This window comes from Seriola lalandi, unplaced genomic scaffold (genome assembly GCF_002814215.2).
Source record: "Seriola lalandi dorsalis isolate HSWRI2012SDOR001 ecotype SW California unplaced genomic scaffold, Sedor1 jcf7180002054392, whole genome shotgun sequence".
NCBI classification, from domain to species: domain Eukaryota; kingdom Metazoa; phylum Chordata; class Actinopteri; order Carangiformes; family Carangidae; genus Seriola; species Seriola lalandi.
In genome coordinates this window covers 250,878-277,705 of record NW_019524945.1, presented here as the reverse complement: position 1 = coordinate 277,705, position 26,828 = coordinate 250,878, and the positions used below count along the sequence as shown (strand labels likewise).

At 40.6% G+C, this 26,828-nt stretch overlaps 3 protein-coding genes across 5 annotated transcripts in view; 2 read left to right on the top strand and 1 right to left on the bottom strand.

Moving 5' to 3' along the window:
* The first annotated feature begins 1,526 nt into the window (after window positions 1–1,526).
* Window positions 1,527–4,210, top strand: nanog (nanog homeobox). The gene is made up of 4 exons (XM_023409441.2): window positions 1,527–2,088; window positions 2,628–3,010; window positions 3,105–3,248; window positions 3,590–4,210. Exons 1-4 carry the CDS (start codon window positions 1,683–1,685, stop codon window positions 3,908–3,910), a joined length of 1,254 nt encoding a protein of 417 aa, XP_023265209.1. The 5' UTR covers window positions 1,527–1,682; the 3' UTR covers window positions 3,911–4,210.
* A 486-nt stretch (window positions 4,211–4,696) lies between these two features.
* tm9sf1 (transmembrane 9 superfamily member 1) lies at window positions 4,697–15,471 on the bottom strand. Of its 3 annotated transcripts, none has more exons than XM_023409432.2 (9): window positions 14,955–15,471; window positions 12,196–12,410; window positions 11,806–11,937; window positions 10,896–11,018; window positions 10,308–10,666; window positions 8,338–8,492; window positions 7,956–8,141; window positions 6,130–6,403; window positions 4,697–5,748 (listed from the first exon to the last, which is right to left on the bottom strand). In XM_023409432.2, the coding sequence occupies exons 2-9, from the start codon at window positions 12,400–12,402 to the stop codon at window positions 5,355–5,357; spliced, it is 1,830 nt and encodes a 609-aa protein (XP_023265200.1). In that variant the 5' UTR covers window positions 12,403–12,410; window positions 14,955–15,471; the 3' UTR covers window positions 4,697–5,354. The 3 variants fall into 3 exon arrangements, with proteins under 3 accessions (XP_023265200.1, XP_087031024.1, XP_023265202.1); XM_087174898.1 differs by having other exon boundaries at window positions 10,308–10,564; XM_023409434.2 differs by having other exon boundaries at window positions 12,196–12,407.
* A 476-nt stretch (window positions 15,472–15,947) lies between these two features.
* The window catches only part of fen1 (flap structure-specific endonuclease 1), a 12,191-nt gene continuing 1,310 nt past the window's right edge, over window positions 15,948–26,828 (top strand). Inside the window, exons 1-10 of the mRNA XM_023409440.2 lie at window positions 15,948–16,081; window positions 16,496–16,590; window positions 18,055–18,157; window positions 18,316–18,418; window positions 21,681–21,744; window positions 21,964–22,073; window positions 22,984–23,120; window positions 23,433–23,499; window positions 26,180–26,311; window positions 26,406–26,557. Coding sequence (XP_023265208.1) covers window positions 16,509–16,590; window positions 18,055–18,157; window positions 18,316–18,418; window positions 21,681–21,744; window positions 21,964–22,073; window positions 22,984–23,120; window positions 23,433–23,499; window positions 26,180–26,311; window positions 26,406–26,557 — 950 coding nt within the window. The 5' untranslated portion in view covers window positions 15,948–16,081; window positions 16,496–16,508. The remainder of the gene's footprint in view (window positions 16,082–16,495; window positions 16,591–18,054; window positions 18,158–18,315; window positions 18,419–21,680; window positions 21,745–21,963; window positions 22,074–22,983; window positions 23,121–23,432; window positions 23,500–26,179; window positions 26,312–26,405; window positions 26,558–26,828) is intronic.

The window sequence follows — 26,828 nt, the reverse complement described above, 5'->3', positions numbered from 1 at the left end:
TGATCAGACCACTTTAATGCCGAATAATGCACCCCTGCTTGTATTTCAATACAGACACTTAAACATCAAATAATATTATTCATATTATATGTTGGGCTGTTTTAGCTTATCACTGTGAATTTCATACATATAACATTCATCTTGGCTAAAAAACCAGGGGATGCAAATCTCAGCAGCTCCAAAATAAGCCATGCCAAATAATGTACCCCCTGCTTGTATTTCATTACAGACATTTAAGTATCAAATAATGTTATCCACATTATATTTCGGACTGTGTTAGCTTATCATTGTGAATTTTGGGTTGATATAACATTCATCTTGGCTAAAAAACCAGGGATGAAAATCTTGGCAGCTCCAAAAACAGGAACGCCTAACAATGAATCAAGTGCATGAATGAATAGACATTCCTTTTTGGGCCATTTTAGCTTGACAGTGTGAATTTCAAACATCTAACACTCATTGGTCTGGGGGAGGAAGAGATGTAATGAAAAACACCTGCATCCACATTGACTTTAGAATCAAATGGCTCAATATAGGCTATGAGCTATTTGAACCACTTCGTCTTGACAATTTTAATTTTTAATTATGACCTAATACCTTAAGCACTGGTCAACAGCTGTAATCAGCAGTGCACCCACCACTTACACTCAGAAAGGACACATCAAGTAAATCTGAGTGAAGAATCTATCAGTGCTATCCGCCTACATTATTTAATCAAAAATAGTCTACTGAGTGTACTGAATTTCACATCCATTCAATGGTCCACATTTGAAAACCTCACTACAGAATAATTTCTATAACGGTTTAAAATGCTGTGCCTATACAAATTCACTGATCAAGAATAGAAAAGAGCCGGCCTTCAGAAATGTTCAGAAGAAGCGCTTCAAGAATGCTAGAGTCTAACAACTCTAAACTTTCATAAACTATAGACCCTGGATAATCATTTATAAAACCGATAAAGATGTTGTAATGTTTTCAAGCCGTACTTTGCCTTAGAAATCATTACAATGTCTGGTAGTTTCCAATTTAGCTGTGCGCAATTGGCATGCATTTCTGGTGAGCAGCAAGCAATGATGTGATCAGATTAGAAAGTCGGTGATCTTGGCGTTGTACAATATCTTCACAACACTTAAATGGAGTTTTTCAGACAATCATTTCATTACTTTTATTTTATGCAGCTCGGAAAAAAGACCGAGGTCAGTGACCTCAGAGGTGGGTACGGCCATGCGATCTAGACATCAAGATAAAGTAATTCTACATATTCAGTAGGCCTATATCATATATGAACATTTTGAATTTAAAGCCCCTTCAGTGTAAAAGAAGAGGGCTAATGTAAAATGGTTGTTTTTAAGGAACCTTTTAATGTTTAACTTTTTTTATTGGCTCCAAAAGTAAAAAATAGCAAATTGATCTACGTGGCCAATAAAATGGATTTATTGCTGCCCATGGAGATTGGCTCAAATCAAAACACACACCTACATTCTTGCCCACACCCACAACTACCTTTATAAACAGGCTCTGGGAGAGTGCGTGAAGTTTTTGCTGTTAATTGGCTTTCCTTAATTTGCCCGTTAGCTCATGTGGGTTTGTCTCGCTTGAGTTTAAGCAATTTTGGCAACAATATTTGACCGTATCTTGTATTTTGTTTTTAAATTTTTGTCGCTACGCTCAAAATCTGAGAAATGGCAGACTGGAAGGCGCAGATAAGTTACAACTACAACCCCTCTTACCATGCCTATGCTTATGGCCTTATGTACCAACCTGCGCCCGAGCAAAACCAGGGGAACTTGACCTGCTGGGGCGAAGCCGGAGTCACGGACTTGAACAACTACAACACCGGGGTAACACAGGCCTACTACGCCACCACCGCCAGGACCCGGGACGAGTCTCCACCTGGCAGTCCGGAGCAGCATGCCGTAAACGGCCATCACCACTACCAGGGTTCCGGGGTGGTTTACCTCGGTGACGCCCAGGCAGGCCGTCTATTCCGGGCCAGACCACACCGGGCTGCCTACGATGCACGGGCACATGGGGTCAGGCGAGCAGGGAGCGATTCAACCAGCGACTCGGAGCCGCACACCTCACCAGGTTTAAAATTCTGAAACACATTTTATAAAGGAGGTTATAATATAAGAGAAACTCGGCCAACGTCTGTGGCCCTGTAGCAACTTTCACAATTACCTGTAACTTGAGGCCTTGTGCCAGTGCTTGCATCTCCCCTTTGGATGCTTGAAGCGACGATTTCTTCCTCCAGAATTGGTTATTCAGTCCAATTCAATTTCTTCTTGGTTTTAATTGAATATTCCAAATATTCTGCCACAGTTTTATTTTTTTTATTTATTTATTTTATTACTTGGCAGAAGCCAAGTGTCTATATCCTGTGACAGAATTTGAAACTTGTGCCAATACAACAAAATTAATTAATCTAAGGAATGAGGTTCAATGAGATGTATTTTTTTTTTTTTTTTTTTTCCTGTTGTATACAAACTTTAATGTACTATAATGGTCTCTTTTGTTAACTTCAGCTGAAAAACAAAACTCCATACTTAGACAAATGAATGTTATGATCCCTCTTGACCATGTAGACTTGTGCTTACTTAAGTCATTGTTTGTTCCCCCTCACTTAGAGCCATGGAGTTCTAGCAGTAGCAGAGGAGGAAGTCTGCCCCAGATAGACTCTGCTACATGGACAAAGAAAGATCTTGGCAACGAGGCAGGCAGCAGGAGCTCCACTGCCAGCAAGGATGTTTCCAGCTCTCTGGTGGAGGAGCCACAGACCTTTGCTGTCACAAGGAATAAAAGCACCAACAACATCACCTCTTTACACGTACCCTTAATTTCCACTAATAAGCTAAGTAATACTGTTGGAAATAACCCTAAAGGAAAGGTCCGGGCTGCCTTCTCAGAGAGTCAGATGAATGCTCTTGTCCAGCGCTTTAGCGTGCAGAGGTACCTCACCCCAGCTGAAATGAAGAACCTGGCAGAAATGACAGGACTGACCTACAAACAGGTGAGGAATTTGAGAAGTTTGTTGGATAACAAGCACAACAAAATTGAATTCATGTTCACTCTGTGATCAGCTGGGATCTCCCTCGAGTTTTTAGGTGAAGACTTGGTTTCAAAACCGAAGGATGAAGCTAAGGAGGCATCAGAAAGATACCAGCTGGGTGTCTGAGCGCTATACAATCAACAAGGACAGCCCACTTAATGGAACCATATACACCAACATTCCCTCGCATATCCCATCTGTGAGTAGCTCCCATTATTTGTAGTAGATAAAATTTGTTCATATACAATTATTATTTTGGGATTCATATTTTGTTCATGTAATTCTGAACAAGAACTATGCATTTCATTGGATTGTGAATAATGCATTTTCCTGTATTCTTTCATTGTCCTGCCCAGGTTTCTTTTTAACTGATAACTGAGAACCAGGCTTGGGCATAGAGCAAGATGTCTTTTAATGAAGGCCTAATGATAGCCTGGTTATGGCCTCAAAGTGAAGACAAAAAACAGTCAAACAATATATTGTCGTCATATAGATCACTATATAAATTTGATACTATTGCTAAATTGTTTTATCTTGCAGTATCAGGGAGAGGCCCAACCCCAGCTCAAGGAGCATTACAACCAGCACATGGTGGAGGCAGCCTTAAAGAAGACTGCTCCTCAGAACGTGGCCTTTTATTTGGCTGCTATGGGCAGTGCCGCTGGACCTCCCGGGTACCACTCCTGGTCGTCCACTTCATCCCAGACTGCAGTGTCCACAAGGCCCCAGGCAACTGGCTGGTCCATGCCCCCAGGTGTCGGCCAGTATGAATACAGTCCCAATGTATTTAACTCATCTGCAAGTAACACTGGGCATGATATGAGCTTTGAAACCAAAGATGAGGAGCCTGTCGACAGCTGAAAGTCTTTAAACACAGCCATAGTACATCATTCCAGCCAACAGTTGTTTGAGCTCATAAGCATTTCTGTAAATGTTACTTGACAGCCATCTTTACTGTTTGTGAATGTAGTTTGTAATTAACTGAGGTCATTTTTTTTGATTGGCTTGGTGTACATATGCCTTGTTCATACACATACTGTTCAAAATTATTTTACTGTTTGATCTTGAAGTTTTATTTTTATATGCAACTATTTAATGTATGTTGGTGTGTTCTTTGCGCTTGGTGATACTACATGGGTCCATGTTGGATGCATTCTTCGTATTACATTGGTTTGTGTCTTTTTTTTTTTTTTCTTTTTTTTTTTTTTAAAAGGCAAAGTACTGATACAGGTCTGATATGCTACACATTATTTTTTTTATTTTTTATATATAAATACAAGTTCACTTAAACTTGAAAAATTGTCTTCATTTCACTTTGAATGTTTTGCTGTAAGCATAACATGGTGACCTTGATAACATACATTCACATTACTCCTCTCTAATTTGTGATTGAATAGAGTATGATACACATGGTGTGACAGTTTTGCTATTAGCAGCTAATTTTAAATGCCATACTCCAATACTAGCTATCAAGACTAGGAGGCAGTAGATATGCATCAAACATGTCCAACAGCTCAAAAAAGCGTTGGACATGAAAAGTGTAGCATCTTTAGCTAAAACAATTTAGGTTACTGTTACCTTTATAAAATAAAGGGGAAAAATACAAAGTCTTGGTTTAAAAAAAAAAAAAAAAAAATCAGCCCAGAGTTGTTTGCTGGCATCATTGTATTAAAAAGCACTTTATTGAAAAGACAATATTTACAGTAGAACCAAAATCAGTCAATGGGGACCAATAACATAACAATGACAATATTGCTCCCATCACCCACAGTTTGCAACAGCTCTTGAATCTACAAGGTATCAACACGCCTTATGCACTGCAGGGCCATGTTGAGCTTAGCAGGACTAGTGCAAAACATAATATCTGCTATTTTTACTTGAATAGCCTGACAAAACTTTCTGTAAAGAATGTGTAGATCCTGCTTAGCCTTGATAGACCGTGAAGTAAGAACCAGAGCAGATGATGCCACACTGCATCATACAATATTAATTCCACTCACTCGTATCTCATTGTGCATTTTACACATCCCCTACTGATGGAAATAGCCCCCTCCCCTACTTGTCTTTCATCCATCTATCTATCCATCCATCCATTTCTTATTCCAACAATGAAAGCTCCAGTAGTTCAGTAGCTCCTGTCAAATCAAGGTAAAGGCCCCTGTTTCTATTTCTCCTCCCATTAACACCTTAACAGTGCAGGTGTGTGTGTGTGTATGACTGAAAGAGCAAGAGAGGAGAATGAAGATTGTCCATGTGTGCTATGAGGAAATGTTTGTTTAGAGCTGTGTGTGTGCACATTTCATGTCTAGTCCATCTTGAGGCTACGGTAGATGTAGCGAATAAATGCCAGTGAGGCCCAGAATGACACACTGCCCAGCATCAGCGAGAAGACGAGCGCTGTGAGCAGAGAGTAGCCAAAGAACTCTGTGCTCTGAACCAGGCCACTCATAGAAGACCGGTTCCGGTAGTAGAAAATGGAGTAGACAAAGATGAAGAGGCCTGTGGAACCTGTGCTCAATACACTCCGCCACCACCACCGGTAGTCCTCACCTGACAGCAGGAAGTAGGTGAGGGCCACAGAGATGCAGGCGCCCACTGAGAGGAGGATTGCGAAGACACACAGCAGGATGCCATAGAGGGTGTAGTGCTCTCTGCCCCAAACTGTGGCAAAAATGTAGTACAGCTCCACTGAAATGGCACTGAGAAAAAATTGATGGAAAGGAAGAATTAGTGTAATGAATAGGAATTCAAGAGGCGTTACTTTCAACATTTTCTATTGGGGTAGATAAATCCTTAAAGCTCAATGGTCCCTCAATGATATTTTACAATAAATGATCCTACACTAATTCTTGATAAATAAAATCTGATTGTGGGGCATCCTGTTCCACTAAAAGTAGTTTTTATTGATTATTAATTGTAATTTTGTAAAATATGATGCCATTTTACCTCCGGTGTTTATTCTGTACTAAACTTTTTTACTTCTCTGCCCTAAGAATATACAGAATGTAGAGGAAACATTTAATGCTATTCAGTTTTCCCTTAAATAAAGCTTAACCTTTTCACACCCAAGGACAACTCACCTGAACGGCAGGAAGCCGCCAATGGCCATGTGCACAGCTGTGTGTTTGTACCAGGGCTGTGTAGGGATCTGTCTGGAGATGTTGCGAGTGCGACAGGGTGCCTGGAAGCTGCCGGCTCTGTTCTTTCCCACAATACCTCCAATTACAGTGAGGGGGAAGCCCACCAGCACCCAAGCACCCAGCAGGAGGAGAACTGTGGTGGCCGGCAGAGCCTGAGTGGAACCACTCCACCAATGGATTGAGTTCACTACACTCCACGTCAGGAACAGAGGAGCTGTGGGAATGAATGACCAAGTGACAGAGAGGGATTGTTTTTAATTAGGCTAGATAATTCTAATAAAAATGGCCAATTACATCAGTGTTTTTAATTATGAAAATACAATGAAATAAGGCAGCTTAATTACTTAATAAGACCACATAATATTATGTGCCAGAAACAAATTTTAAAACACCTTCCTGAACCTGAACAAAGTACTCCTACAAAATGCAAATGTTATGAATATCTTATTGGTAAATAAATAAATCACTAACTGAGTAGAGCAGCATTGTCAGCTTTGCACAGGATATAATACACAAGAGTTACTCTACCTATCCAGCCTAATTCTGAAAATTGGTAAGCCATTAGGCTTGGGTAAAATCATTCCAGTTTCTTTTCTAAAAGTTTCAGCTCAAAGTAAAAGTTGATGTTTACAACAATAGTACACAAATAAAAAGTAGCAAAGAGAAATGGCAGCCAGCAACATTGTTGGTGATATTTATTCTTGAGAAAAAGGCTTCATTTTTTTAGTTGACAGATTGACTAAAGGGATAAACAAAATAATAGTGTAGAGAAAACATCAAGCTGTCAGCAGAAATTAGTTTATTTGAATCCATTACTGATGAAATAGAGTTTCAGTACTCTGAAGTTACTTATAGGTGCATTAATATGGTTAAGAGACCATGTTCAAATTAACCATGGGAGAAAAAGTTGTAGGAAAAAGTATGTGATGATTGTGAGTATAGATATGAGTAAACTGTATAGAGTCAACATGCTTTTCCAAAGACACTAATGAAGTTGAGAAATAATTTGATTGCTCTTCAGCAGAGAGGTGGAGAGATAACAACATACAGAATGCCACTAAAAAGTGTACGTACCACCTTGTTTGAAGACACTCAGGAAGAGCACATGAAGGTTATCAATGAATATAATCAAATTGCAAAAAAAAAGAAAGAAAAAGAAACAGATATTTGATTGTGAAAATCAATAGTAAATTGTGAAAAAAAAGGAGCAGTACCGCGCCTGTCTGCCTTGCAGCTTAGCATGTCAGCCTGAGTCTGCACTGAATACACTTCATGACAGAGAGGACTCACACAACAACAGATGATTGAAAATGAAAGGGAAAACAAGCAAATAATTCTGTGGGGTAATGATGTTAGAGAATTCACAACCCAACTCCACAGACAGAAGTTACAAATTTAGAAATACTTTGGATTTTGGTCAGTAGACAGCAGAATTGTGGACCCTCAAGATAAAGTTGTATGCAAGCTATTTAAGCTACAGTTAACCAACCATTTCAGCACTAGCACCGTGAGGAAACGTCTTGAAAATATTCACCTAGACAAGTGATTATGTTGTGATGTTGTATTGGTTTGCTCTCTTTTGGATATGAGCAAAAATAGATATTCGAATGGTTCAAACCGATGTGTGTATGTTTTTTAGAAAGAATAATCAAATGTCATTTTTGGTCAATTTTGACAGCACTAGTGCACATACATACTGACACAATGACCTGAACATGTACAAGTGCTCTATGAACTTCATCACAAACCCTTCTTATCAGACTCACCAGAGAAAAGAGATGAAGTGAGAATGATGTTCCACACCCAGTGCTGGCCGTTGATCTGTGTGTAGAAGCTGCAAGAGACGTACCCTGACACACAGCTGGTCAGAGCGTACAAGACGATAGCTGCTGAGTTGATGGCACCATGACGATGCACATTGAACATTCCCAACAATGCCATGACGATGATCCCTATAGCAATGAAGAAACATTAGGGTGATCACACTCTTGCATCTGAGGTCTGTGCATATGAAGTGTGTGCATATATCATTATCAGGTTTCTGGTTCTTTTAGCACTCTGGTGCTCAATACAAAGACTGTTGCTATGGGTCAGTGGTGTTCAGAAAGCTGTGTTGCTGTATTAGTGTATTTGAGAACAAATGCTCACCTGTGGCGAGGGTAAGGAACTGAGCCCCCACTCCCAAAACAGCACACAGCAGGCTTTTGTAAGGGGGAAACCTGAAGACATCAGTGTGTATGATCTTCCAGCCATTGTCTCCCTGGTCCAGATCATCACATCCACTCTCCTCCTCCACATTGTACCTGCGGGTGAGGGAAAAGTGTTTTCACCCAGGATGTAATCTTGGGTTCCAAACAAACAGAAAGGCCACAGGAAAACTCTCCCTTTCATGTATACACTTCTAACAACAGTTTAAAGGATCATACCAGTCAGCCATATTTAGCTTTTGTAAAATATTGCCAAATCCTCAAAATTTTCAAAATTAAATGTTCACTACACAACCAAATTTAAAACTCATCAATTAACAATGCCAATTAAGATCTCAGAGAACTTCCACCTTAAGGTTTTGGAGAGGTTTGTGTGTCCCGGAGACCATGGGAGGTGTGTTGCCGGGGGCAATTGGCCCTGGTAGGATCTCCAGAGGCAAATTGGTCCTAGGGGAAGGCCAGACTAATAGCAATTCATAAAACCATCAATGAAGAGACCTTATAAGAGTTGTGACACCTCGCTAAGAAAAGGGAAACCAGCCCCCGGTGAAACAACGCGATCTGTACCAGGCCTTCTTGGGGTGTCTGGGTGGTGTCCTGGAAACGGGCAACGACGGAGAAACCTGGAGGGACGTGATTGGGAGGAACTGCCTCCCTGATCTGAACATGAGTGGTGCTTTGTTATTGGACTTCTGTGCTTGTCATAGTTGGCCATAACAAACTCATAATTCGAATGATACGCTGGTTTTATGTATGTTGGTCTTTCGTCTGATGATGGACAAAATAATAAACATGAAGGAAGATCTCCTGGCTTTAAAGTGTACCAGATATGGAATTAAACAGCCAATACTGACCGATCTGAAGAAGCCGTACTGGGGATGCTGAGCTGGGGCGAAGCTAAAGGCTAGGAGATGGAGATATACTGTAAGCCTTTTCTACCATCGAAATGTCAACTCTGTCAACTGTTGTCACATGTGACAACATTCACGGGTACAGACCCAGCACCCTGGTCCATTCATTGCAATATTGGGGGATTTTAACTATGTCACCTCTCACCAGACTGGCTTCGCTCAGTTCGTTGACTGTCCCACAAGGGAAAATAAGACACTTGATCTGGTGTATGCAAATGTCAAGGAGGCTTACATTGCTTCAGCTCTACAACCACTTGGCAGATCAGATCATAATCTTTTTTTTCTTCAGCCTTCCTACGAACCCTGTATACTAAGGCAGGCTGCAACCACCAGCTCATTCAGGAATTGGAACCCGGAGGCCAGTGAGTCTCTAAAAGACTGTTTTGAGTACACAGATTGGAATGTACTGTTGGAGTCACAGGAAAATGATACCAGCAAGGACACTGACCTTGACAGAATGGTTGACTACACCACAGACTCCATTAACTTCTGGATGGACACTGTAATACCAGCAAAGACTGCAATGCTTTTCGAATGCTGAATCACCAGTAACATCAAAACTTTCCTTCAATCAGAAAAAGGAGGTCTTCGGGGACATACAGTAGATGGGGAGAAACTCAGGTCAAAGGAAAGGAGGTGCCGACCGGAGTATGACCAGCCAGTCTACATGTGTTTTGTGGACTTGTAGAAGGCTTATGACCATGTCCCTCAGGGGGCCCTGTGGGGGGTACTGGAGGAGTATGGGGTACCGGGCCCATTGCTACGAGCCAGTCGTCCCTGTTTAACCAAAGTGAGAGCTGTGCCCACATTCTTGACACAGGTCAGCTGAGTGAATCAGAAAGCGACATAATACAGTGCACTCCGTAGGTGCACTTGTGCGTAGGAACAAGTTCTTGACGTGCCCACGTAAAAAAAAACAAAAAACTATGTCTTGTTTTAAATACATGAGACCAATCAGCATCAACAGAACTTACCGTTTTAAGCTGCTTTGCTTACTTACCTGGCAAAGTCATTCTTAAGGACCCGCATGAGGATGATGATGACGAAGCCGAGTAGCAGCACCACCAGCACCAGTGAGTTAATGATGGACAACCAGTGGATCTCCAGTGTTTTGGGGAAGAACGAGTAGTCTCGGAGACGCTCAGCTCTCCGGGCATGAGGTAGAGGGGAGTCAAACCACCGTACACTGTAAGTGTGGGTGACGGTCAGGCTTCCTCCACCCAAACCAACTCCACCCACTCCTGCACCCACCCACTCCTCCAGGGGAACAGGTTTGACATCTTTTACTGAGACATTAGCAAAGATCACTGAGTTGCCGTTGTATTCGATGTTGAAGTCTAGATGAGTCCACAAACCCACCTGGTGGAAGTGAAAGAAAGGGAGACAGAGAGAGACAGAACAAAAAGAGAAAAAGAAAGAGAGGTGTGAGACAACTGGAGATTGATATTCAATTTGATTCAGCTGAGACAAGAACTTTGCATAAAGATGAAACTTTAACAAAACTTACAGTCTCATTCTGTGTATTTGTTTAGCAATTTTCAGCCTACTTCACATATCCCACAAACTTTCAGAAGCACAACAGGTTTACCTTGTGGCTGTGAGGCAGGAAGCCGCTCTCTTCTATGTATCCCACAAACCCCCAAATTGGAATGTCATCCAGGACAAATTCAAAGTAGTACAGCTCCTCAATGGCCTCACGGAGCTGGTCCACCTACCACACATAAAACAATCCATGGATCACATTTTGTGTGTTTTAAGTTTTACAGCTTCCAGTACAACCATTTTTTAATGATTTATTTTTATTAGAATTGTTGAGGAAATAATATACAAGTCAGCTTGATATATTAATGAAGCTGTGGTGGAAGCTTAATGGTGTTGTGGCCCTAATTCAATGAAACATCTGTGATGATCCTGCTCTGCTACATTGCCCTTTTCTCCAGGATCCAAACCAGGTTTTAACATACAAAGGTTCTCACCTGTGACAGCACACACCGAGCATACAGTATTAAATCCCGATACCAATACATATCTTCCAACTCAAATAATATAGCCTTATAAGAGGTACGTAACAAAAAGAACACCTCAAGAACTTCAAATATCTAAATAAAAGTTTCAGTTCCATTATCTTACATTTGTGAAGAGGGAAAATTTGCATTTTAATTGAATTATACTCACAATTTTTTTTAAACTAAATTACAATAGATTAGCACATTAAAGAGAACAATGTACTTGAAGAATTGGTTAATAATGATAGAAAAAATTATAAAGTTTAACTTTACAAGATTTTAGAAAGTTGTTGTACTAAATGGTCCTTGTCTTGCAACACCCATCAACCAGGGACTAATTGATACAGCAAATTCAATTTAAAATCAAGTTAGTTAATAAATTATAAACAATTTCAATCACCAATGAGATGAGTGCATTGTCATTTAAACTAAGATGTCTGCTAATATACAATGTTAAGTTCAAAACTATACCCTACTTGTATAAATACAAACCTGTTTCTCTGAAAGAGTGAGCTGACAAAGAGTTTTTTTCTCCACATTTTCTCTGAATCGGATGAGATATAACGACTCTGCCATCCTGTCACCATCCAACACTTCTCCCAGACTCAGGGACTTATGGTGTACCTAGAGAAGACGTGATACAATATATGTTACAAGGTGTAAAAAGGGAGCACAAAGCATTAGGTGGTCATAATTCTCTGATCAAGTGAATTCAAACAGCACATAATGCCATGAAGAAGTTATAGCATGCAAACCAAAACTTTGCAGCTGGCTACAATCACACTTCATCACTGTTGAAGTACCATATTCCTTTTATGGTGGGAAATATGTACTACTATTGTAAATTTGGGCGATACACTGTAAAACAGAATTTAGACCGACCTTCTCTGGCCTGCAAACAGGCAGGGTGTAGTAGTGATATGTCTCCTGGGGGTTATGATAAGGACCCACTTTGTTGACATAGAGAGTCACATTGTCCCCCTGCTTGTAGCCCACTATCCAGCCTGAGAACAAGCACAGGATCAAGATGCAGTGCAGTCCCATTGTCTTCTGGCAGCCACCAGACAGTTGTCCTACTCCACACTGCATAACCCCTGCTGCAAAGATGGATAATTCATCAGGAACAGGTGTGATTTAAACTAGACTTTATGTTCTGACACATAGGCCCTGCTCCTGGCATCAAATACATCTTGAGAGATGCGATCACAAGTGGACAGCTGTATGCACATCAGTTGACACTTCAAGAGTCTTGAGAAACCTCTTGTGAATGGATCTCAGTTCCCCGCACAATATGCAAATAAACATGTACATCATTTTCTGTTTGCAAAGACCAAATGTGTTGTTGTTTTGACCAGTCCAACTATGAACAGATGGGTCTGTTGTCAATGTGAGAGAGAGTGAGCGGGGGCAAGGAGGGGGTGAGCAAATCAATGCACTGCACACAGTTTTATAATTAAATAAGGTTTTAGCCACTTAAAGAGTAAAAAATAAAATAGAAAATCAATATGTTGTAGTCAGTGTAGCTTCTTTAAAATCTGTGGTGGGACTAATTACACTGTGGCAGAGGACGTCAGTTGAGTAGGGAGTCCCCCCATGTGGCCCAGGACACTTTTGCCAACACAACTAAAAGAATTTGGCCACATTCGGCCCAGAATTTGGTCTGAGTGATCAGATCTTGGGTGGCTTCACACCTGTTCTTAGAGCTGTCCACTTGTGATCAGATGACCTGAGACACATAATGCCAGGTCTGAACAGAGCCTTACAGTATGCCTCTTATTTCAAGTAAAGAAATGAGCTTGTGTCCCTGCCAATTAGGGCTGGTATGTGAAAAATTCTAAGTCATATAGAATTTTATACAACGTCACTCCTTCAATGTTCCAAAGAACACAGCAGAAAATTGAGGAAAACTCATTCAGAATTGTGAGGACTACCAACACTTTTGTAACATGGCTAGTCCTCAACCTTGGTGTAGAAACTACCACTGTCTCAAAATGCAGAACAGATCTCTGTTTTTCAAGGTAAGATTTAAAAAGAGGAATTTAAAAGCTTGATCCATACACAGGACAGATGTAGCATTATTGAGCAAACACCACAGCAATGCAAGATTTGTACTTTGCTGTTGCAATGCAATTAACATCTAGTTGATCATATTCTCTGCCACATATTTTACAAATCAGCTTGATGATGCTGTAACCTTCAGAACAAATTAATTTTCTGGTCATACTAAAATAAGGCTTTGAGAGGTGAGCTAGTTTCAGATTAGAGCAACTGGCAGTGGCTTGGGGCGGGCTCTCTGTTGAGTTAGACCTTCTGATTTTTTTTGTGCCAGGACAGCCACTAAGAACCCTCATTTGATAAGATGTTCCCAGGAGCACAGTAGTCTGAATAATTGTTACTTATTGTTTGGACCCACCAGGACACTTCCTTTTTGGAGGATTGGCCACAGGGCAACAATGGCATTGCTCAGGGAGGTGACCAAGAACCTAAGAGTCACTATAACAGAGCTTCAGAAGTTCTCTGCAGTGGCTGGAGAACCTGCTTTAAGGATAACTCTCTCAGAAGCACCATCAACCATAACTCCAAACACTATTTCTGGTGAACACTAAGCACTGCTTATCACCTGGCTAATACCATCCCTATGTTGAAGCATAGTAATGGCAGCATTATGCTATGCATAATACATATTATGCTATGGGGAGCTTCTCAGCAGCAGGGATAGGGAGATGGGTCAGAATTGACGGAAGGATGAATGCAGCCAAATACAGAGAAGTACTTGAAGAAAATGTACTCCTGAGTGCACACAACCTGAGACTGGTGTGAAAGTTCAGACTTCAGCATGACAATGCTGGAGTGACTTCAGGACAAGTCTCTCCTTAAGTGGCCCAGCCAAAGCCCCGACCTAAACCCCATATTTTGTGGAGAGACCTGAAAATGACAGTTCAGAGATGCGTCACATCCAATCTGACAGAGCTTGAAAGGATGACAGAAAGAATTGGGTAAACAGCACAAATCCAGGTGTGCAAAGTTGAGATTTGCCCAAGAGCACTCAAGGCTGTAATTGCTGCCAATATTACTTTTACAGGTCATTTGTAAACGTCAAGACTTTAATACTGAACACTTTTGTAAATGGAGTTTTGGATTTTTTAAATAAATTTGCCAATTTAAAAAAAAAATGTTTTCATTTTATTATTATGGGTTATTGAGTGTAGACTGGTGGGAAAAATGTCAGTTTTATCCATTTAAAATGAGATGTATACACACAGTAAAATGTGCAAAAAGTGAAGGAGTCTGAATATTTTCCAAAGTCAATGTATATCAACTGAACCATTAGGAACAGGACAGACTGATGACTATAGCCAAGGCAGTTGTGCTTAAGAGACCTTTGCGCATGTGTCTAGTGATTTAAGTAATGGAAAAATTAGTTTATTCCCCAATTTACAGCTGCAATAGGAAGGTCAAATGTTTAAAAAGTGCCACAAAACGCAGGGCCCATCCTATTTGTCTGCTGCTCCTGTGGAAGGAAACGTGACCACAATGTGGACCCCTACTGATCCATGTAAAACTAATAACTGATACACAATCCTTTTTTATTTTGAGCCCGCAAATGAGTGAGGACATGAAGTTAGCGAAATGTGCTCTACCAGTATCACTGTTGTGTCACTTCAGTCCCGATGCTGCAGATCCAACAAAATCTGTCTGTCTGCCGGATTCCTCTGACTCAAGGCCCCGACAGTCTCCTCTCTGCTCCGTTGTGAGCCGACACTGGAGCTCAATGCAGAGATTTACAGCTAAACATCTTGGAAAGCCTTAATGCAATGTCCCAGTATATTATGCATTCATTAAGGTTATATCCTGTTACACTGAGTACTTCTACTGACACATTAGACAGTGTCGAAGAAGGCATCCGACTCCACGTCACCCTAAAAAATAAAAATAACGACGGCTTGGTTAAGTTTTCCGGAGTGGCCGAAGAAACAAAAACACACCTCTGACGTTACAGGTTATTCGCAGCCAGTGCTACTGCCCTCTCACAAACTATTTGAAACTGGTTTATTTTCATGCTTTAACGCCACCAAAAGACAGCATTTAAACGGATTGCATCCCTACCCGAACGATTCTATTATTTTGCCCTATTGACCGGATTTCCTTCAGCCTCAATGAACCAATCGAATGCCCCTGCAGGACTTCCTTGTTAGAACTCAGACCAGTTTAATCACACCTGCATTATCGATGCGCACTTCATTGGGGTCTTCGAGAATGTTGTGCTAGAGTCAAAGTATTTGATCTTTTTTTTTTTTTTTAAATCATGATGGACTGCATTCTATATAACCCACCTGTTTGAAGGAGTTAAACGTTCATATTCCTGGGCGTCCTTTTTTAGGAGATTTACATTGAGAGTAGGCTGCAGAGAAGACAGTTGCAAAGTCTGAGAAATCTGAGAAAAAAGAAAAGCCTGAAGGTACGGAGCATTGTGAAATAACAAAACTGTAAATAACTTTCTCCACCATACTGGACTCTACATAAGGATTTAATGGTCAATGGAATTCTACAAATGGCCAGTGGAAAGCAGCAACACGCTTTTGTTGCATCTAGTCTGCCGTAAATCCAAACAGAAGAAGAAGACGAAGGAGAAGAAGAAGAACAACAAGAACGCTGTACTCGATAGATTGACTGGCAATGCCTGCTATTTTATTTCCCGCGAAACAGACAGGTCGTCACGCCCGAGACACCGGAGAAAGACAACAAACTACAGTGAAACAGCTAACTGGTGAGTTTGTTATGTACAGTTAAGCTCTTTAACCTAATTCAACATTTGAAATTCAAGTGTCAGTAGTTGTAAAACGCTAATAGCAAATATGTGAATACATGTATTTTTGCTCAAGTTTCAGCCCTTCATTCTACCGCAGTTCTGCAACCTTTTCTGACTGCAGTGAACTTAACGACAGAATGTGATCTTGTTTCACTTTAAATTCACACACTTTACACATAGTTTACTCTAACCTACCACTATGAGCTAGTTTTAATCGTCGTGCACCTAACACTGTTTGCAGAAAGTATCTAAACAAAATGTGAAAGGTTGTGAATTGCTAGGTCGTTTATTGTTCCCTGTAGTTCCGTAGGCACATGGAAGACGGTAGGGTGTGTGTATAATATAAATATAATAAGGATTATTTCATTTCAGACGTCCTACCACAATGGGAATACACGGACTTGCCAAGCTGATTGCTGACCAGTCCCCAGGTGCCATTAAAGAACAAGACATCAAGAACTACTTTGGTACATGTTTTCCTTTATATTGATGACGTTAGATGAACGTTTAATCATCTCCCTTGGGTAAATTGTATGAATGCTGTATCAGGTAATACTATGTTTTAATGAATGCAAATAAATATGGCTAATAGGGCTGGGTTGAAAAAATCGATTCTGCTATTAAAATCGATTTTCTTCAGAATAATCCGATATCGATTCACGAAACCCCAGATCGATGTTTTAATATACGTATATTACACTCTTATGTGGACATGTGAGGCTGTCACAACGAGATCTGTTAAGGTGAGTATAGGTCATTCTCGAACACCAACCATGCATTGAGAAACACGCAAGAAAACAGTCCACCTTAAAAGATGCCGGTAGCTGCCGGTAACCTCTAAGCTGCTCAGTGAATTAAATAGTTGAGTAGTAAAGAGGAAAAAACAGAGGACATCCTTTCATTCATCATTCACTCTTCTGACAGTTTCTTTATCTTTGATGCATTTACACAGAAACATGACAAAGCCAGTCTGTTTACACTTGGACAGTTTGTGCAGCAGGAAATTAAAGCTAGCTTAGCTACGTTTTCATAGCCTAGCCTGTTAGCTTAGCTACGTTTTCATAGCCTAGCCTGTTAGCTTCACCCCTACAGCTTCTCCTTTGAATGGATGTTTCCAATGCGACTTCATTTGCTCGAAACAAGTCAGTAAATGAATGTAAACTTGGTAGGAACAGTGGTTACATAAACGTTGAAACGAGCCGCAACTCAATCGTGCACGTGCACCATAGGTGCGCTCTGGTGCTTAAACAAGCAGCACTGCACATCAGAGAGACAAACATGACAGATGAGGTCCCAATGATGTCAGCGGCTAGTCTCAAGGCAGATGTGTGGCTGCATTTCAGATGAAAACAGTGAAGAGCTGGACAAAATTAAGCTATGTGCAAGATGTGAAGAATAAACCATGTGTACCTGTTCATACACAGTGTAGCTGGTGCACTGGGGTATGTTACATCTATTATTATGTGAGATGTGTCGAAACTGTTGGTCAGGTTAAATAGAAAGAGCATTATTGTCACTGCTTTGGGGTCCATTTATAATGTCAGCATTAATGTTTTTAATAATGCACCAAGTTAGAGGAACAATTTACAGCAGTAATTATCTGATAATCTCATTGATATCCAAGAAAAATTTATGTTGTAAGTGAAATATCTCTTAACTGAATCGATATCGAATCGGGAATCGAATCAAATCTGGACCTTGACAATTGGAATCAAATTGATTTAGGAAATCAGTGGCAATACCCAACCCTAAAAATAAACACTGTATTTGATTACTGTTAGCAACACTTGATTACTATAAGCAAATTATTTAACAGCATTTGTACAGAAATATTTCTTGAAGCTTTTTGATCCATATAAGCAGTTGATCACTGTAGCCGTGATCAATAGATGTGGTTTCCACTGTAACTTGCTAACTGCTTTTCTTAACAGGCAGAAAAATTGCTATAGATGCCTCCATGTGCATCTACCAGTTCCTGATTGCTGTGCGACAGGATGGCAATGTTCTGCAGAATGAAGATGGAGAGACAACAAGGTATGACCCCTACAAATAAGAGACTTAAAAACTCAGGCTGAGAAGTCATAATAGACACTCAATAGAAATGCAAAACTTCTTGGATTGAACCTGGACCAAGTAGTTCAAATCTAAATGATGCTAAAATTTATTTGCCACCTGATTGCTCTCTTCCGCAGTCACCTGATGGGAATGTTTTACCGGACAATCCGCATGCTGGAACACGGCATCAAACCTGTCTATGTGTTTGATGGCAAGCCACCACAGCTCAAGTCTGCAGAGGTTGGTATGGGTTCTGACTTCCTCTGGTGCTTTTCTTCCTGCAAGCATACAGTGTGAAAGTGGCAGTCATTGCATCACATATAATCTTGATCACCTGTAAGTCGAACAGTGTGTCAGAAATGTGCCATTAATCAACATTTTCTGAAATGATGGTTAAGCTTCTGAAAATTGCACTCTTTACCAGATTTGACAATAGTGTTAGTTTCTGTAATATTTTAATTTGTCTGATAAATCAGTAAATGCAAAGACATGTTGATGTGTTTAAATAATCTGGATAGATAGATAGTTAGATAGATTGATACTTTATTTATCCCCTAGGTGAAATTCATGTGTCCATTAGCTCATTGTTGTTGATGATGATGATGATGATAATAATAATAAAAACAGTTAATAATAAATAAACAATAATAATTAGATTAGTCCACTTCCTTTGGTGAGGTGTTGTATAGCCTGAAGGCAGTGGGACCAAAGGATCTCCAGAATCTCTCTGTTCTGCAGTGCAGTGAGATGAGACGTTTGCTGCTGCAGCTGCTTCTCTGTCCTGCCAGAATGTTGTGGAGAGGATGGTTGGTATTGTCTAAGATGGCCTCCATCTTAAATTGCACGTGTCTCTCCACAAAAGTCTTCAGTGAGTCCAGACTCCTGCCAAGCACAGACCCCACCTTTTTTACCAGCTTGTCCAGTCTCTTTGTGTTCATGTCTGACATGCTGCTGAGCAGACTTCAGCATAAAAGAGTACACTGGCCACCACTGACACATAAAACATGTACAGCATTTTTCACTGCAGACGTCAAAGGACCTGAGCTTCCTGAGGAAAAAGAGCCGGCTCTGCCCCTTTAGGGTAGATGGCATCCATATTCAGGGACCAGTCCAGTTTACTGTTCAGGTGCACACCTAGGTATTTATAAATGTGCACCACCTCAATGTCCTTCCCTTGAATGTTGACTGGCTGAAGGATGGGCCTAGACCTCCGAAAGTCAATGATAGCCATGTCATTGGAGTATTTTTGAAGGTGGCAGGACTCAGAGTTGTAACTTATAGTCCGCTGTATACAGGGTGAACAGGAACAGAGCCATAACAGTCCCCTGTGAAAACTTGAGAAGTCAAAGAACATAATCCTTATGTAACTACCTGGCTCATCCCAGTAAGAATGGGCATGGTGGAGCATGTAAAGAATGGCATCATCCACTCTAATATGTTCTTTGTAGGCAAACTGTAGGGGGTCAAGCGCATGTTAAACCTGTTGCCTCAGAAAGTGGAGAAGCAGCTGCTCCAGGGTCTTCATGACATGTGATGTGAGGGCCACTGGTCTGTAGTCATTTATCTCAGCGGGTCGTCCTACTTTAGGTACCGGAACAAGACATGATGTTTTCCACAGGGCCGGGACCCTCCCTGTTTGTAGGCTTAAGTTAAAGATCCTCTGGAGAGGCTCAGCCAGCTGGGCTGCAACGTCCTTTAACAGCCTCAGACACACACCATCCAGGCCTGCTGATTTTCCAGGACGTTGCCTCTTGAGCTCTGCCCTGAGCTCCGCCCTCACCTCCTCTGTTGTAAAGGACAGGAGATTTGACCCCAGTGTGGAGGGAGTTGCAGCTGCAATGTCAGGTTGTGAAGGAGATGCTGTAAGAGAAACTGCAGCTGAAGCAGTGGGAGAGAAAAAAGGTGAGGCTGTGTCAAACCTGTTGAAGAACAGGTTGAACTCATTGGCCTTATCCACATCACGTGATGTTGCCTGGCTGTTGTTCTCTTTATAGCCAGTAATGGTCCTCATCCCCTTCCACACCTCTGGTGTTGTTGTGCTGCTGTTTACACTCTCCTTTTGTAATCCTTCGCATGATTTAATCTCCTCTTCAGCTCATGTTGCACACACCTGAGCTTCTCCCTGTCTCCTTCCCTGAAGGCCTCCTTTTGCTGGTTGAGGAGGGTCCTGATGTTAATAGTGATCCAGGGTTTGTTGTTTGGAAAGCAGTGTACAGTCCTTGCTGGTATTATAGTGTCCATACAGAAGTTAATGTAGTCCGTGGTACATTCAACCATTCTGTCAAGGACCCTGACTCCTTACTCCTTCCAATCTGTTCACTCAAAACAGTCTTTTATACACTCACTGGCCTCCGGGGTCCAGTTCCTGAATGAGCGGATGATTGCAGCCTGCCTTAGTACACAGGGCTTGTAGGAAGGCTGAAGAAAAAACAGATTATGATCTGATCTGCCAAGTGATGGTAGAGCTGAAGCAGTGTAGACATTTGCATACAACAGATCAAGTGTCTTATTTTCCCTTGTGGGACAGTCAACATACTGAGTGAAGTCAGTCAGGTGAGAGTGACATGGTTAATGAATTGCAATGAATGCATCAGGGTGCTGGGTCTGTACTCATGCAACAGTTCATGAATGACGTCACACACGACTGCAGGCTCTGCTCGTGGTTGAATGTAAACAACAATGGCTACGATGTGTGAGAACTCCCTCTGTACATAGTATGGTTTAAGACCAACTGCCAACAGTTCAATATCCCAATAGCAGATCTTCTCCTTCACTGTGATATGACCGGGGTTGCACCATGTATTATTCACAAGCAGAAGCAGTCCTCCACCTTTATTCTACCCACTTCCTCTGGCGTCTGTGTCCGCTCGTACTGCAGTGAAGCCGGGTAAATCCACACAACGGTCGGGAGTGTTGTCGTTTAACCAGGTTTCAGTGGAACACATGAAAATACACTCACGATATGCTCACTGGCTCTTCACAAGTACCTCCAGTTCATCACACTTGTTAGCCAGGTAGTTGACATTTCCCATGAGGATCAATGGTAGAAAAGGCTTATATCTCCATCTCCTAGCCTTTAGCTTAGCCCCAGCTCTGCGTCCATGGTACGGCTTCTTAAGCTCAGCCGGTATGGGATGTTTAATTCCATATCTGGTAAACATTAAAGCCGGAGTTCATCCTTTGTTACATTATGTTCTCCATCGTCAGAGGAAACAATGGCATAGAATAAAAAACATCAATCGACAAAAAATATACCAATATATTCAAAAAACTACGTCCATGCGGACTTGCTGCCACTTGTTGCCAGTGCATCATTTGAAAACAATGTGTAATTCTTTTTTAGCAATACATATGGGAAAATATGTTATATGAAAAATCTACAGACTCTCACATTGGCTTTCCCCAGACCATTTAGAATAATCAATTTTATGTTTTATTTTTGTAACGTCATCTTTCTCTTGTCTCTCTCTTAACTGGTGTCTGCTCTTGTTTTCACCCCCAGCTGGAGAAGAGAGGGGAGAGGAGGGCAGAAGCTGAGAAGATGCTTGCTCAAGCTCAGGAACTGGGTACAATTAATGCTTTTCGCACTTGGATTATAGTCATAAATGGTGCCAGTTTGGATTTATTGTGGCATGTTTTTATGCAAGCTCTTTTTTGTCATTGAAGTCAAAAACTGTGTTTTTGCAGTTTGGGTAAAACAGTGCGATCAGTGTTACTTTTTTGAGTGCAGAAATTTATCAATTTGGTTATATATTAAAATATCAAATTTTTTCTGTCAACCCTAGGGGAACAAGAGAATATTGACAAATTCACCAAGCGTCTGGTAAAAGTCACCAAGCAGCATAATGATGAGTGCAAGAACCTGCTGACCTTGATGGGAGTGCCTTACATTGAGGTTAGATCAAGATTTGACTGCATCTCTTGCTGGCTTTTAAGAATTTTCCCACATTGTATTGACAGTGATTTTTTTGAACAGTGTGAATCCTTGAATCCTTCCCCTGATAATTTTACATTTTTATAATTTCTTTCCCACTTACTTTTTTATTGTAAGGACAGACTTCAGGCCCCTAAAGACACAAAATGTTAAACCGACATTTTATTGGACCATTAAGTATTGAATGTTCATGAATTACAATTTGAAAAAGTCATAAGAATTATATGTTTGATGTGTCTTTGACACCAGAACAGGAATATCCATATCCTCAATATATCTGGAGAAAAACTCAAGTTAATTTGTTGAGTTACTGCACTGTGTGTTCAAGAAGTATTTAGACCACAGGTTCACTTTTTTTTTTTTTTTACATTTTGTTATGTTGCAATTGTATGCCAAAATCATGTGCATTCATTGTTTCCCTCATCAATCTACACTCAGTACCCTATAATGACAAAATCAAAACAGAAAATGTTATTTTTTTCTTTTGCAAAGTTATTAAAAAGTGAAATATCACATTGACGTAAGTATTCAGAGCCTTTGGTATGACAATTGAAGTTTAGCTCAGGTTCCTCCTAATTCTCATGATAATCTTTGAGATGTTTCTACACCTTGATTGGAGTTCACCTTTGGTAAAGTGATTGGACATGATGTGGAAAGGCACACACCTGTCTGTATGGGGAAATGAAACAATTTAAGCATAAGGCTGCAACATAATAAATGTGAAAAATGCCTCTTTTTTTTTTAAAATGACCCTAGTTACCAGCCATACTGTAGAACAAAGTTTTTTTTCCCCATGCCAGAGAATTAATTGCAACAGGACAGTTCTGGGTAAATTATTGTTAAATGTAATTAGATGTGTTTTGTATGGCAGGCTCCGTGTGAGGCAGAGGCCAGCTGTGCCGCTCTGGTTAAAGCAGGGAAGGTCTTTGCCACGGCAACAGAGGATATGGATGGGCTGACCTTTGGTACAAATGTCCTGCTCAGACACCTCACTGCAAGTGAAGCAAAGTAATATTACACTTACATCATTGATTTTCCACTGTCATATTAATAAAACTTTAGAGGAATTCTCTCCCATACCGTTCTCTTCTCTTTTTAATGAACTAGTAGTAAAACTTTGATGATGGCAGACTAGTTTGTTTCACCATGTACCAGTGGGAACCTAACATTTATTATGGCAGTCCTATCTAACTATTCAATTATTTGAGGTTAGATAGTTGTGTATATTTGCATGTGGAGACAATATGCAATAATAGTAATTTATTAGCAATGTTTTAATTTATGCACTTGACAGTACATAAAGGAATTTATTTGTTTCAGGAAACTTCCTATCCAAGAGTTCCACTTCAGTCTTATCCTGCAAGACATTGGCCTGAACCATGAACAGGTAACGTTTTTTTTTCTGACTTTGAGAGGGGTAAAGCACATCATTATTCTGTATAATCTAGAGAGTTATTTTTCATCTGATGTAGATATTAAGAACCACTTCTCATAGTCCTGATTTAGCACCCTGCAAACTGTCACCCTACTGTGCAGTGCAGTGTTTCAGTGTATTCCTCAGAATTAGATTCTATTAGCGATGTTAGCTGACCAGGGAGGGGGAGTGACAGGCAGTGATTGTGATTGGCCAACGAGCCCAGTCCTGGAAACACATTTACACACGCCTCAATCAGAGAGCGATGACAGTGCAAAAACATGGGTGTCATGTATGGTGCATGGTGTCAAATATATATACAAAAACTTCCAGAAATATTATCGTCTACTACACCTTTATAAAATGATTGAACACTGTCCCTTTCGATTGTAGTAGTCTGCTGATGCCTTGATGTTAATGTGAGTACCATCAATAGCACCAGCGACTCGTGGGAATTTCCACTCATCACAAAAAACCAAGCACTATACTCCTAAAATCAGCTGCAAAGCATGCTTTCATTATTATATTCATTGCTCTAACAACTTGATCCGTCATCACACAGCAAGTTGATAAACCAACACCAAACAGATGGGAAAAAGATCTGTACTCAAGGTTAGTCGCTAGTCTCTGCAGACAAAGTGCAACTCAAATCTCTACAGGCAGAGGTCTTTGGTACTATGTGCTCTGATCGATCAGGTACGGACAACCATTCTGTCAGTCCAGGAGTTATTAATGTGTCTCCACCACGCTTGGGAGCAAGGGTGAACCAGGATCCTTCTGTAGTGGAAGAGATGGACAACTCATAAATGAAGAAATACCCTATCCCCTAGTCAATGACCCGAGAGGTAAATACCGTAAATTCAAACTGATGGTGATAAAAGACCATTAACCTATCACACTTACCAAACATGTCTCCAGTCTAACATGTTGATGGTTAGCATGTCATTGTACATCCTCAACATTAAGTCCATTCTTCTCAGATGTTGTGTTAAGGTGTCATAGTCCAGAACACACAACCTTCTTCCTGTATTTACTTATCTGCTCTCGCTGGGCAATCTGACCAATAACTGGAGTGAACGTCTTTGTTTGGTTTGTAGTGATGCATTTTGGTTCACTTGAGTTTTTCTGTGTGAAAGTAAACCAAACCAAGGGGAAAATGCTTCAGCAGGGGGTCCAACAGGTGAATAGCGAGCTACTAGTAGCTTACCCCGTTTTAGAGTAGCCCACCCAAAGGTTCTGGGTAGGGATGGGCACTTGAAGAAATTTCCTTGAACGATCATCGGGAAAATTAATGATCAATTATCGATTCATTATTAATTTTTTTTATATTAAAAAATGCCTATGGCAGAAAATACTAAAGAAAGCATCTTTTTCCTCAATTAAATCTTTATTCCAAGAAGAAATAAGTCCAACAAAAATCCTCTTAAACAAGGCAGTTAAAGTTTAATTGTTTAACTATTAAACAGAACAAAAAAAGATATAATGACAGCTCCTAATGGCAGCGGAGGCAGAGGCTATGAGCCAAACCTCTTCACAAATAATAAGCCAAAGCTACGGCGCTTATATACGGCATTGCAATGTTTACAATGAGCTTTGTTATTTTTCAGCTCGAAATGTACCCACACCAAACTTCGCCTTGCTCTCTTCATGTTTACCTGCGATGCATACGGCAGCCCGCGTGCCGGCAGCTGAGTATTCATTTTTCTCTGTTGAAAATTTAAATTGCATCCCGGCTGGTTGCTGTCATGTGGTGAAATTCATTGGATTACTTCAAGACACACTACACAACACAACCTCATTGATACACTTGATACACACGTTAGATCGATCAGATCAGATTCACCCCTAGTTCTGAGAATATAGTCTTTTCAAATAATTGATGCATAATACAAAACACACACACACACACACACACACACACACACACACACACACACACACACACACACACACACACACCCTTCAACACCATATCATTATTTGTTGTTTGAATTTGTCAGTTGTCAGTCAAATGAGTTGCGCTGTCAAGTTTGTTTATATCAGGTAGCTGTAGGCGACATGCAGTGTTTGCAATTCTTCTGGATAGAAGAACAGATATACACTCAATTTTTCGAAGAAACCATTAATACGTTGCAATGGATTAAGTGAGTTAAGCTGTGGGCTTCAACTTGAGCCCTGTATGGATGTTTATTTGCAGTAGTGTTATCATGTCTGTGTGTTCAGGTTTGGCTGAATCATGACTCAGATTTTTGACACTGATGTGATGTCTGCAAGTTTCAGAGGTTTTTGGTGCAAAATATGAGTTTTGGATATAGATATTTGATGAGTTTTATCTTATTCGTCTGATTTGTTTTGGAGAATAGTTTTGATACAATATGTGAATAAATGTAACCAGCAATATAAGACATGAGTAGCGCTTAGCCCCTTTTTATTTGGTCAGATTAGCTCTGAGTAGAAAAGTTTGGAGACCCCTGTGCTACAAATTTACAAACTCATCAACTGAATTGGCCCACAGCAAACAAACTTTAGGTGTGAAAACACAGAGAAACTGTATGTGCAGTGGAACTATCAGCACAGTTGGTCAAGGAACATAAGGACTGATATTTAGTCTTTTGACATTTAAACTGCTTCTTCTTTCCTTTATCCGTCCTAGTTCATAGACTTGTGTATTCTGCTGGGCTGTGACTACTGTGGCACCATCAAAGGCATCGGCCCCAAAAGAGCCATCGACCTGATCAGACAGCACGGCTGCATCGAGAAGATCCTCGAAAACATTGACCCCAGCGTAAGCTGATGTTTGCTACAATCCTGTAGTTCAACCATATTAACAAATGTACTTTGGTTCTGATTCTGTGTGCGTCTTCCTCCCCTTCATGCAGAAGCACCCTGCTCCTGAGGACTGGCTGTACAAAGAGGCCAGGGGTTTGTTTTTGAAGCCGGAAGTGGTGGATTGTTCCTCAATGGAACTGAAATGGAGTGAGCCAGATGAGGAAGGCCTGATCCAGTTTATGTGTAATGAGAAACAGTTCAGGTGAACCATCAGCAGACTCTTTATCACATACAATATGTTGGATTAATCTGCTTGATTTGCTTATTGAGTTTTCTTGCATTGATGATGGATGTTGAAGGCCATTGATGTCTCATAGTGAGTGAATTGTTATATAACATTTGACCTCTAGATTGCACTGTTGACAGTCTGTAGGCAGAGCTTATCACTTTGGCACACAACCTTTTTTTAAATATTATATATTTTATAATATGAGGTTTAGTATTGGGGGAAAAAAAAAAAAAAAAAAAAAAAA